The following is a 13,286-nucleotide window of genomic DNA, read 5'->3' on the forward strand; positions in this document are numbered from 1 at the left end:
AGTGCTAATTACACTTTTCTTCTTACAACGTCTTTAAAAAGTGTGTGCTCTTAGTTTGCTTTCTTCCACTTTGTCATCAGCATAGGGATCTAAAAGTAGGTTTTAAATGCTTGGCACATCTAAATTTTACTTAATAGCACCCTGGCAGTATAATTTCATTTTGGGGGGGGGGGGGGTTCCCCTAATAAAAGTCACTGATTACAAAAGAAAAATACTATAAAATGTTTGTAAGTTCAAATTGTAGTTTCTTTGGCAACTGAAGCTAATTACTAGTAGTTGAAAGCAGAGACCATGAAGACAGATAGCTTTAGAGAAGCATAATTATAATGATCTGTTCATTCTGTAGTAAGCAAACCAAGCTATTTAAAATTTGTGAAGTCACATGAGAATTACTACATGCTGGATGTGTTTACATTAGTGTTGGTAATGACCAGAGCAGTTGAAGTGACCAATTGTTAGTACCTGGCATTTCAAAAATGTGCTTTAGCTCAGTTTCCTGAGGACAGCTAGACTTTGGTTTAATCTTGCCCTGACCACTCACTGATAGTGGCTGGTAAATTTAGGCTGTTCTGGGTGAAAGGAGCAAATTACTGAGCTGGAAGCCTTTTAAGAATTCTGTAAACATCCTTTTACCAGTTTGCAATATTTGAAATAAAAAAAGCTTACCAACAGATCTTTGTAATTAGGAAGGAGATTAGATACTGACTGCCAGATTCCAAGTCAGAGAGTTCTTGCTATGATACTGCCAGCATCTTGAATTACTCCTGGAAGTGTATGGGGAAAACATAGAAACCAACAGGTGTAATATTCCAAGATATTGGGACTACTGGTCAGGCAGTGCTCTACCCAAGACTCAAACAGTAAATTAATGTTCAGGATTTGTCCCAAAATGGAAAGGAAAACATGAGTCTATAGCACTACCATGTTACTCAGTTACTGCTACTGAAAACCCAGTGGATGCCTTTCTCCTGATCTACCTGTTGTTCATTAGATAGAGTGCCAAAACTTGCTTTAGGATGAGTCTGAAGCCCAGTAGCACGGTGAGAAGCAGTCTAGAGTCTTTTTACACTCACAAACTGGTGCCACAAATCTGTTCTGCAAGTAGCATTTTTATCTATTAATGAAAATTGAGAGCAGAGAGTGTTTGGTGCCAGATCCTTCTCTTGTTTTTCTTTGGGATGCCAATTTTTTGGTAGAGTTTCTGCTAGTTGACTTGCTAGGACTAGTGCAAAAGAACATTTGTAGCATTATCTACTTGAGCACTTACTGTTTTTTTTTCCTCTGGAAATTCATTTACTTGAGTTTATCCCTTAGCTATCGGGAGATTAACTAGTGTTAGAAGACACACAAAGTTGACTTATGTACAGACGTGAGAGAAATGATGATCATTTTGTCGTCATCAAAACAGCACGATTGATGCTGCTTGTTTGTGTTTTACCAGGTATTATTACCCAAATGTCAGAGACCAAATGGTTGCCAAAGGGACCTTGCCTTTGTCACGGCTATGTGCCATGGTGACTATGCAGCATCGTGAAGAGATAGGGTTACAGACTTTTAATCTTCCATTGGTCCCCAGGACTGATTCCTCAGAGGAATTTCATCTGCAGTCTTCAGGTAAGGAAGGCTTGTGGGTTTTCACTTTATGTGTAAAAGTGAAGATCTGTGTATTTGCTGCCAAGGGAAATAAAAATGCATATTTGTGTTGGCAACTGATACCAACCATGAGAGTTTTTCCTCCCAGCTTTCACTGTCACCATACCTAGTGAAGAATCAGTGATTAAACATGAGCAACCCTCAAACTGCTAACAAGTTTAAAAAAGCCCTCCCTGTGTATTGAACTGCTTAGTTGCCAATAAGCCACAGTCTGTAGTTAAGCTTCCCGTGTAAGGTAGGGAATGGGAGATCTGAAGAAGGGCTGTTTATGGTACGTAGTGTGGGCAGAGACATCTTTCTGTTCACTGTGGTTCCTTCAAATGATACAAACATCAGCTCTGGGAAGGGCACTGAGGAACTCTGAGGCAGTTTCTTGGAAAAAATGGCCTTAAAAAAAGCTGGGGCTGGAGAGGGAGTTCAGTATGCTTCAATTATTTTGAAGGTTCGCCACGTGCAGCAGCAGAAAATCTGTCTCTCTGAAGATTTTGTCACTGCAGTGCTATAAAAAAGATGTGTTGAAATACTGCAGTGGGCTATTTTAAAAGTATTACAATGAATGCTCACATGAGGGCGCGGCTGGGTTAAACAGCCTCTCCTATTTTACTGTGCCATAAATTTGCCAATGAGAAGGAGCCATTAAGACCATCTGATCTGATTGCCGGTAGGTCAGGTTGCAGGATGCAGTCCTTTATTTCCTTCTGTGCTTCCTGTATCAGGCTGTAACTTCTGGCTGAAGTACAACATCTTGCACAGTCAATCTCAATGGATTTCCTATGGAATTATTTTTTTGCATGAATAGAGTAAGTTTTGTATTAAGAGGTATAACTAAGTATTGATTATATTGGATGTAACTGTATAAAAAGCTGACCATTTCTTTCCTTTCTTTCTTTATTTAATCCAGGCTTGCTTGATGTGAGTGTGAGATACCAACGATCCATGAAAACAGCAGCAGGAATAACTGCTCAAGCTGTTTCTCTTTCTGTACAAATACACAGAGCAGCTGGTTTGCAAGCAGCAGCTAGGTAAAGCCTAATTCTAAAAGGAAGATTTTTCTCTTAAAATAGCTTTATCTGGAGGCAGCAGGCTGAGACATTAGATTAGAACAAATTGTAACTGGCCAACTTTCCATCTGCAGAGACAGAGATTCAAACTGGGTTCTGATCAGAAGTGAAAATAACTTTATAAAGAACATCAGTGGTTATTTTTGTCCTTTAAGCTGCAGTACAGTGTGGTAGCATTTGTTCTGCAGAGGGATTGAGACTGTAAGGGCACATTTTTCTACATTTCCACATTTTTCTACACCAAAGGCTGATATAAAAATTGGCTGATATAAAATGGTACATATTTGGGCATTGGATCTTGGTGTTACTGATGCTATTTAAAAGCTAGCTGAGATTTGTTTTCTGGAATTTCACTGTGGAAACATTGATAAACTAACTAGTAAATGAAACATGTTCCTTTTCACCAGAAGGCTGCTGCCCTAAGTGCATGGTATCACCTGAACTTAGTTCCAATACGCGATTTTCAAGAATTGAGAAAGGAAGGGCTAGAAGAGAGGGAGTCCATTCCATAAGAGGACCGCTTCTGTCATTCTAGACCAGTGCACTGACCCTTTCTCAGTGTTGCTGAGCTCCTGATCCATCTTAATTCAAGTAGACTCTGTAAGATGAGGATCACTACCGTATGGTACTTGGAGAAGTAAAGAAAGTAGAATGAGCTCAGACTCCTCATCCTTCAGGTGTATGACCTGAGTAATACCTGGGTCTGATTTACTTGTAAATAATTCCACCTGTTAATTTCGCCTCCTTTTGCTTGTCAGTACTAGTTTGTAAAAATAATTTGGCTTGACCTTTTGCTTCCTTCTAGAGCAGGTTCTCTGGGAAGTTACCCTACAACTTTTTCTACAGTGTGGGATATTTTTAAAGGTGCTGAGTACTTTCTCAACCACTTTGGTCTCAGATCCTGACAATAATAAGAGTGCAGCCACCAGTGATGGACCTTGTGACAGTTACTCTCACCATTTCATATCTGTTCCTAGTATGTTCAATTGAAAAAAAAATGGTGAAAAATAATGCGCAGCCAGAACCCACATCTCTTTTGACTTACAACATTCACTGTTTTGTCCCATCTTTTCATCATGAAGACTTGAAACCTGTGCTTTAATTGCATTAGTTCCTAGATTCCTTGTACATTATATTCATTCTCTTTCTTCTTTTCTTTTTACATACTAAATGAAGAGCTGTGGCACAAAAGAACCCTTCGGTCCAGTACTATGCAGGTGTGGGAGTTAATGCTTACGTCTCTGTGCACCTCTCCTTCCTACCTGAGGCAGAGAGACGCAGCACACGAGCTGTGGCTTGTACTTTCTGCCCAGAGTTCAAGCATCACATAGAGTTTCCTTGTAACCTCATCATTCAGAAAAGTAGTGGAGAAGCCACTTGTCTGGGGGAACTCTTGCAGTCTGCCAGTATCGTCTTCTCTATCTACCATCAGAGCACCAAGTCAGGTAAGGAGGACAAGTGATTACAATGGCTGAATGCTGTTGCAGAATGATCCAGCCCCCTTAATTTTTGGTTTAGAAGAGAGACTATTCATGGAACAGTTTGGATTGGAAGGGACTTACAAAGATCATGTAGCCCAACCCCACTGCAATGAGCAGGGCCATCTTCCACTAGATCAGGTTGTTCAGAGCCCCATCCAACCTGACCTTGAATGTTTCTGGGGACTATTCTGTGCAGTTGCTAATAGATGTAATTACCTAAACTGTCTTCAGATGAGGCTTTCAGAGATACTGTTCCCCTTGTGCAAAGAGTTAAGGTTTCTAAGACTCCAGGAGATTAAGATCACCTCTTAAATAAAAAGATAATGCAATTAACAGTAACAGCGCTTGACTCTCGGAGCAGCCTGCCTTTGTATGTGCATACCTTATTGCCTCCGCTTCATGAGAGGTAATGGTAGTTCAGAAAAATGATACCTTAAAATCCTCCAATGATCCTGTGGCAGATAAGCCGGATTGTTTTACAATGTAACATGATGTTGTAGAATTATTTTGAAAACAAAATCTAGCTAAGGATGACAGTGTTTTTTATTCCTGGGGAAGAAGAGTCAGGAGTGGCATGCTGTTAGGGGTAACTGACCACTAGCTCCCCACTGGTTACTTAATGTTCATCTGTGGAAATGCCCCCTAAAAGTTTCTCCAAATTCAGTGGTGGTGGAGTGTGTATCCTGTCATGAATGTGCACTGGCAATCAATGCCCACAGACAGGTTTTATTCACACCCCTGTTTCTCACGGATTTTGGCCTGATATGTCCCAGGCAATTTTTTTAGCTTTTGTCCTTTTTTCATGGGTTAACAGCATTCTCAGTATGACAGCTGAGCTATTTGCTGTTGAGGCGATACAGCTTCCTTTCAGAGGAGATGCTGTCTCAAATAACTTCTAAATCTTGTGTTCCAATTTGGTGTATTTACAAAATTATTTCTTTTCCAGCCACTGACACATTGGCAGCTCGAACATCAAGAGATTATCTTCTTGGGACAGTCACAATTCCAACCAGAGACCTCCTGAGAAGAAGATCAGGTAATACAACAGTGTTAAGCTGCTGACATACAATAGTAAGTGCTATTGTAATTCCTTAAAACAGTCTTCATTCTCATTTTGGGTTTTTTGTGGATGTTTTGGTTTTGGGGTTTTTTTAGACCAAAGTTCTTTCAGATATTGCACATCTTCATTAAAAATCCTGTATTAGAAAACTCATATAAAGGTTGTTGTTTGAAGATCTGTTTTCAGGGTGTGGGATGTATAGTAGCTAAATTAATATTCTGTAGCTACTATGAAGACATTTAACTCCATCCCAGCTAAAACGAGCATACCTCCTTAGTATTTTATGCAGTGCTGTTTATTTTCTACCTTAAGATGGGAAGACCCAAGGGTTGTAGTGTTCATGGAGGACCAATGATTGCTTTTCAGATGTCAAAGCTGGAAACAAAGGCTTAGATAAGTTAGAAAGAAATTGGATTAACTTTTTTTAAACTAAATGTAAAATACCTCCTCTATGTAGTCTTAGTTTGTGATGATTATGTCTTGTAATAATAATGTTTTCGTTATCATCTTGGTTATTTCTGCTTTAATCTCAGTATAGTGCTAGTTTTCTCCAACATGAAGTTTTGGGTTTATTTTTAATGGGAAGAGAGGAGGAAAAAACTGAGAATGCCTAATTTTATATGGAGATATAGTTTTGTTGTAAAATAAGTGTCATTAGTAAAATGGAAAGTAAAATGCCTTTGGGATCAGAACCACCGGTGAGGTTTTCTGAGGCCTAACAATTTGCTGCTTTTTCAGGTTAGAAATGATTTGACAAATTCCAAACTTTCACAAAAAATAAACACTTCAAGTACTGCTCCTTGACTAATGACCAGAGAGCAGAAAATTCTTTACTGTTTTTCAAAAGGTAGGATAAGTCTAATTATGATCTTTTCTCCTGAAGGTATTACAGGCTGGTACCCAGTTACCCTATCTGAAGATTTAATGCCTTCACATTGCACAAACATCATGCGGGCCATTGTGGGAGGACTGGAACTTTCTGTTACTTTTGCTCATCAGGATGACAGAGAGCGTGTTTTGGAAGCCGCAAAGCTTTTAGGATGGAACAGTGAGGAGAGCCGTGAAGACAGCATGGATGATAGTGACGAATGGGAGCAGAGTGCCAATCCAGTGACTGTGACCATCTCAACTCCAAGAGTATGGCTGCCAGTTGACTGTGTGCTGCTTGCAGGCCAGACACACCTGAATAAAAGCACTTATTGCTACCTCAGGTATAAGCTATATAATCAGGAAGCCACGTGGACTTTGCTTCAGAGGCCAAAATTGAGTGATGACACAAAGAATGTTACAGTGAACTTTAAGAAACCAAACAAGGTGACTCTCAGAAGGAGTCAAGGACTGCTTTGGTTCTTCAGAGAGGAGAAATTAGAAATACAGGTGTGGTGGGCATATGGTAAAGAAAATGATGTGGAAAGACCACTTGATACAGATCGTCTTATTGGATGTGCCTATGTTGACCTTGCAGCATTAGCAGAGAGATCAAGGACAACACTAAGTATTAGTGGTAAGTTCCTAAAGAACATTGTCATGTTTCATTCCTCTTTATTGATGTTTTAGTTTAGTTACTTCTCTAGTCACTTTAAGCAAAATATTTACAGCTTTGTTTTGTCCTGTGTGCAACATGCACTCAACTCCTCCTTTCACTGAAGATAAACAAGGTTAAAACGCTTGCTTCTCTGAATTCAAAACTTAGCAAGTTTAAATGAGTGCAAAATTGGCAGTAATAGGGACAGCAATTAGCCTACATGGATTGGTTGAGAACGTTTCTTCAGAATTACAGATTGGGCATCATGATAGAGGGAGATGCAGTAAGAATAATGTCTCTCAAGGAGGCTGAATGCCTGCAGTCAGAGCAAATGACTAAGCACTGAGAAGGTCATGGAAACTTCTGCTCTATTCAGTTACTTAGGCTTCTGTCATCTACGTGGTATCCATCAGCCACCAGCTTACAGGTAGATTTGTGGACAGGTCATTGGCTCTTTGTTTGAGTATGCTCAGAGAAGGAGAAGGAACAAGAGTTAAAAAAAAATTTTATGCTGTGTGTATGTTATATTCTCTGTATATGTATATAAAATTACTCAGAGGCACTATTCCCAGAGCTCTCAGGAAGTTGATGTTCTTTAAAATAGTAATTTGAGCTGCCAGCGGGAAAATGAAGGTGTACCCAATTGGGGGGATTGGTCAAATGTTTTTAACCTTTACAAACTGATACTTCTAAAAGCGCACTGGGTGATACCCTGCACAGAAATTACATTGAAAATCAAAATTCATTCTGCTGGTCTGATGTGAGATCTCTACCATAATGAACTGTACCAGCTGTTTTCCAAGATCCTAGTTTTTCTTTGGCTTGTTTAGCTGGTTGTTTGTGAATTCTCTCGCAGGGGTTTACCCGTTGTTCAGATGCAACGCTGCAAATCTGGCAGAAGCTGCTGTACGTGTTCACATCGTCCTTTCTTCCACTTCTGCTGCTCTGCCCAGCAGACTTCACTGTGCTGAGGAATACAGCAACAGTGAAGACGAAGGCACAGAGAAAGCCCCTGATCTGAGCCAACAGGTCTCTGAAAATCAGAGTCAGAAACTGGATATCATAAGTTCAGAAATCACCAATGGCAAGCCACAAGAAGACGATGTGATATTTCTGGAAAACACAGTTGCTGTCAATATCCTTGTGGAAAGAGCAATGCATCTAAGTTTAAAAGGTAACATCACCACCACCCCCTTTTTTTTTCTTTCTTTTTCTTTTTTTGCGGGTTTGGTGTTGTTTTTTTTTCCTGGGTTCTGTTCATAACAGGTACTGCATGGAGCAATTTAAAAACAAATCCTCAAATGTACTCCAGCACAGTGAATGGACGTGATGGGTTTTGAACTTGGCTTCGTAGTGTTGCAACCCCGAGAGCATTGCATCATTGTATAAGTACAGGGGAAGCAGGAGGTTAAACTATTCAGCTATCTCTATTAATAAAATCCAAAATATAAATAATATAATGTTCACTGTTACAGACGACAGCTGAATTCTGAAGTTAAGCATTATTTGAATAACTTAACCCCAAGACACTCATATCTCAAAGACTCTTGCAAATTTGCATTTTTAGCATATAATCAGTTTTGTAAAGCTGGTTTACTTGTGCTATCTGGAGGCTGCCAGACACAGCAGTGAGGAAGGGCAATGTAAGGGCAGAGCAGTCTGAGCTCACCCAAGCTTGACATGCTGCTTCCCGCTCTGTAAAGTGGGAATTACAGTTCAGTGGCTAGTCACTGTGCTGAGGGTCACCAAAGAATTGCTCTTTGCTTTTAAATTTATGCTAAGTGTATTAAAATATTCCTTCCTAGCAGGTGATGTTTGGTTCTTGATGTGCAGCAATGTAACACGCTTGGTGAATTTGCAGGGTTTTGGAGCCTTTTGTTTTTCCCTCAAGTTGCAGTCTGTAAATGAATATCTTTGTTAAAGATGAGTTAAACCCTTTAAAACACATCAGGTGCTCTACCCTTCATCTTGGGCACCTCTGGCACTGCATGACTTGATCACTTTGTGTTTGCTCAGCACTTGGAGTGATCTGATCTTGTTTGGGCCATTGCATGCTACCTAAATACAAATGGGAATAAGGAACTGACCCGAGGTGAGTTTACTGGAAACGTCTCTGTTAAGATCAACAGTTTCACAGTCCAGGTGATATGCCAGAAAGGAACACTCAGCATCTTATGGCTTGATAAGACCACTGAAGGAATCAAATATAAGCCATGATTTAAGTGTAAGTAATTCTGACACATACTGAGCCCTACAGATGGCTTTTTTATAATGATTCTATAATCTTCTGGAATTCACGGTCTTTGGAAACCTGATGCAACATTGTTTGCTACTGCAAAGTTTTTGATGGGATAAAGGAGATTTCTTTTGATGGCGTACACTATTTGCAATATTTCCATCTTCAAACAACTTATCGTTTTAGGGGATTTTTAGAAATAACTAACTGAGAGGCAACTTATACACTGAAACAAATGCTATACAAGCTGGTTTCAAGAAAAATTTTCATTCTTCATGATAACATTTTAATTGTTGTGTTACAAATAAAAAGGCTGGAATACGTTTCCAGTCCAGTATGTTACAGATGATAAGCTTCCTGCATTTTTGGAAGAATTACTTAAGAAACACAATTTTCAGAAACTGAGTGAAGATACAAAATGTTTCCCCAAACCTCTTCATATTTTTCGTGGTCTAAAGTCAATTTTCCTGTTTTCTTTTTCTTCATCTTCCAAATAATATAAAGAAATAACCTAAATTTCATAATGTTGGAAAGGAATGAAATTAATTCTATAAAAATGCAGAAGTTCTACAAAATGCAGAAGTTCAAACCAACAAGTCTTTTCTCTAACTTAGTTCTAACTGTTTTGAACACTGTTTTGAACAATATTAGAACAGAATTTCCCATGCATCTTTTAAGGACTGAAGTCACTTTAATTTGCAGTCGCTAACCTCTTCCTGCCATGTTTTTCATCTTTTTCTGTACGGTTCTTGCATCCCCATGGAATAAATGTCTGTTAATTTTTTTCTATCTGTGGAAGCCATCAGCATACTATGCTGCCAGTCCGGACCATGTCATGCAGGAGGTGCCCTAGGCTTAAAGCTTTTGTGTTTTACCACCTGCTTCCTGAACTGTCAGGTCACACACCTCAATTCCTTCTCTCACTTCATCCTTCAAACACTGCTTTTGTAAAGCAGAAAGAAACTAATATTTCAAGTGTAACTTCTTTGCAAAGTGCAGGCATTGGGAGTTGCTAGGCTAAATCAGGCTCTGTAAGACTCCTTTGATGATGGCTGAGCTTTCCTATTAGAGCCAACAATTCTTTCTATTATAGGCTTTCTTTTCCTAGAAGAAAAGGAAACTAATGTTTGAGAAATGCTGGTTTTGCCTTTGACTACAGATTGATCTTTACATGCAGGAGATGGTGAGCTAGTCTGGACAGGTCTTGCTTGTTTCTCTAAGCTGAGCTCACATTGCCCACGTCTGTGTTTGAATTGTCACATCTACAGTCTTATCAAACTGCAAAGAGTTTTTTGTGGCATGTTTTAACTGAAGTCATTGTAGATATGGTTAAAAAAACCAAACCTTGTTCTCAAGCAAATCCTCAAGGTCAAGGCATAAATGAGCTCAGTACGCTACCATAAATCAGTCGTATTTGATCATATTTTCACAGAGAATCAGACTCCAGGAGAAAAGAGAATTATTTTTCATTAAATCAGTTTCGTACTCATCAGTTTTGATGATTCTGGCCAGCAAGGTCTTGGAAAAGTCCAAAGCCACATGCTGAATCCTTGGAATGCAGAAAGGAGGAAACAGTCTGTAATAACTGAGTGATAGTTGGTTGCAAAGTCTGACCTTTTTTCCCCTTGGCTAAATCCATTTCTCCTAGCTACAAATTCACCATCTGAACAGCTCCATAAGCAATAAAGTGCTACTACAGCTTTACAAGCCATGATACGCTGCAGCAAATTAATCTCACTGATGTGAACATGTCTAAAAGGGTCCAAGCCTGGAGGAAGGGTCACTTAGAGAAGGGAAGAGGCCCTAAGCATCTCTCGTCCTTTTTGGGCTATAATTCAGTGCAAGTGATTGTATAATTTCTACAGCTTTCATTCAACAATCCCTAATCTGTAATATCCAGCAGCATCTGGGGAACATCTAGCTCCACCCCTTAATTTGACCTTGCATTCCTCTGATGATAAACTATCTGCCTCTGAGTGCAAACATGCCCAATTAAGTCAGACTAGTTAATTCGTTATCTGTTTTCTCACAAACCTTTTCCCAGGTTATTTCAGGATGAATGAGGGATTAAATGCTTATGGTTCTAGCCCTATGGAAACTATGTTTACACAATGAGTTTTGTAAAGCTTTCACTGGTGTATTGTAGAATGAATGCCATCCTAGTTGCTTAGCTTGGCAATCACAAAGGTCTAGTTTGTGCATAAATTAAAAATGGTATTTCCTGAAGCTATTTAAAAACAATTTTAGCAAAGCCTACCTGCTGCGCCGTGTATAGCTCCCTGGACTAGGACATGAAGGCAATTGATTTCCCCCCACCCCCCAACTCTGATAAAAACTTTGATGTTTTGGTCAAAATGTTAAGGCCTCATCTACAGTAGGCTTTCTTCTCTCAAATTTCCTGATGGTGTCAGAGCAGGGCTAGTGGGAGCACATGTGCACTTCAAGTAGTAATGGTGACCGGTATTTTATTTTCCGTGTGCTCTATCCCTGCTCAAAGCACGTACCATGAGAAAATACAGGGGGCTGTGACAATTGATCTGTAACACAAACTCCCACTTCTGCAATGGGTATGAAGGGTGGTGGGAAAAGTTGGGAGGGAAGCCAGCAAGAATTTGAAGTAAAATTTTATATACTGCTTTTTCCTCTGTATTTAAATCTTCATAACAAATGTGAGTGGTACTTGTTTCTACTTTGCGGGAATGTTGAATTTCTCTTAACTATTTTGGTCTTTTTGAGAAGAACTAAGAGAGGCTATAAGAAAGTTTATTAAGCCTTGGGTATCGTTAACACCAGGTTTACGTTTTCTTATTCAGTCAACACAAGTGAGCTTCCTCTCAGCAGTCCAGCTCTTAAGTCAAACTGCCTTTTGTAATGCTGAATATTTTCTGTGTTTGCAGCTAGGATTGCCAAACTGTGGCCCAGCGTGGAGGGTAGATCAAGCACTGGAATAGGGACCTGGGGACCCGGGGTTATTCCTAGCTTTGCCTCTGACTTCTCAGATGATCTCGGGCAAATGTTTTTTCTGTTTCTCCCTTGAATATTCTGGTTTCTGCTCTGTAAAAGGTTCATGTAATATTTGCTCCCATTGTAAATATTTGTATTTTCAGCTCCACCAATGAAAAGGATTATTTCCTAGGTGGTGGATTTCTTTGTTAATTATCTGGTTTTAATTGCTGAACTGCTTTTAGATTTGCTTTTTAAAATTATTAATAACAAGTCTGTATTTAATTCTGTATAATTTTAGGGAGTCCTTTGACAGAACGTGAAGTAACAGCACCCAGTAGCTGTGTATCATTTGCTGTTGCTGGTGCAGATGCTCCAATAACCACTTCAGTAATAGAAAATACAGACTCACCGGTCTGGGACTTTCAGCAACAAGCAAGGTAAGCGATGTGGGCTCGCACAGACACACTTTGCGTCTGACAGCCAGGCTAGGTATGAAAAGGACATATCCCGTTGAGAGGGGTTGCTTTTCTACTTACTAGGCCTGTACTCTCAGCTAAAAATGCTTGTTTCCATGTTTTACAATCACCACGTGCTGCTCATATTGGGTGAAAAGTTGTTTGAGAAGGCTTGGTCTTAAAGCTTATGTGAGGAAGGGCAGTTTGACGTGCACAGAACCTTGGCTGCATTGTATTTTGGCTTAAGACCTTGGGTGAGTCAGTCTGTTTCCACTCATCTGTAGTTTCCCTGTCTAGAGGAAGGGGCTGCTAATTGCTAAAGGACTCTTGGCAAGGTTAAGTAAGACTTGATCCAATTTTTTGGCTTTTTCTGTATGTTTTACTTAGTTTCATACTTAGAAATTATGCCCTGGTTCAGGACCAGAGCTCTTAAGTTTGGATTCACCTACTGAAAAGTTAGGTTTCTGACTCAAGAGCTGTTCAGCCTTGGCTTCCTCTGCAGTCATTGGAGAGACGCAGGCCCCTCCAGACAGTGAGTCACTTGATCTGTGTTAGAGACCCAGCTTAGGACAAAATTCCCTAAGGATGCCTATTTCTCTCCAGTGACTGCCAAAATAGTGTAGGGAACATAGCTCGGACTTAGATATCTGAACCTAAATTAGAGCAGATGAATTGACCACTCCAAGGAACCTCAGCAGATCAAGTCATACATGGTAATATTCAGAAATAAACCTGTGTTTGCAATCTTATTGCTTCCCCAGTGTTTCTATACCAGATTTTAAATTAATTCCAAAGCAGTAGCCAAAGGCTTTTTCTAAACTAGGTGGAACAAGTCTGTTACAGGCAACAAGAAAGCATACTGAATTTAT

The 13,286-nt window shown here is 39.7% G+C and overlaps 1 protein-coding gene across 6 annotated transcripts in view; it reads left to right on the top strand.

Annotated features, from left to right (window-relative positions):
- The window catches only part of C2CD3 (C2 domain containing 3 centriole elongation regulator), a 50,884-nt gene that overhangs the window by 19,496 nt on the left and 18,102 nt on the right, over window positions 1-13,286 (top strand). For all 6 annotated transcript variants that reach the window (XM_052812375.1, XM_052812379.1, XM_052812377.1 and 3 more), the window contains exons 19-25: window positions 1,442-1,614; window positions 2,555-2,675; window positions 3,891-4,159; window positions 5,142-5,231; window positions 6,139-6,759; window positions 7,637-7,954; window positions 12,261-12,399. In XM_052812375.1, coding sequence (XP_052668335.1) covers window positions 1,442-1,614; window positions 2,555-2,675; window positions 3,891-4,159; window positions 5,142-5,231; window positions 6,139-6,759; window positions 7,637-7,954; window positions 12,261-12,399 — 1,731 coding nt within the window. The remainder of the gene's footprint in view (window positions 1-1,441; window positions 1,615-2,554; window positions 2,676-3,890; window positions 4,160-5,141; window positions 5,232-6,138; window positions 6,760-7,636; window positions 7,955-12,260; window positions 12,400-13,286) is intronic.

This window comes from Harpia harpyja, chromosome 17, assembly GCF_026419915.1.
Source record: "Harpia harpyja isolate bHarHar1 chromosome 17, bHarHar1 primary haplotype, whole genome shotgun sequence".
NCBI classification, from domain to species: Eukaryota; Metazoa; Chordata; class Aves; order Accipitriformes; family Accipitridae; genus Harpia; species Harpia harpyja.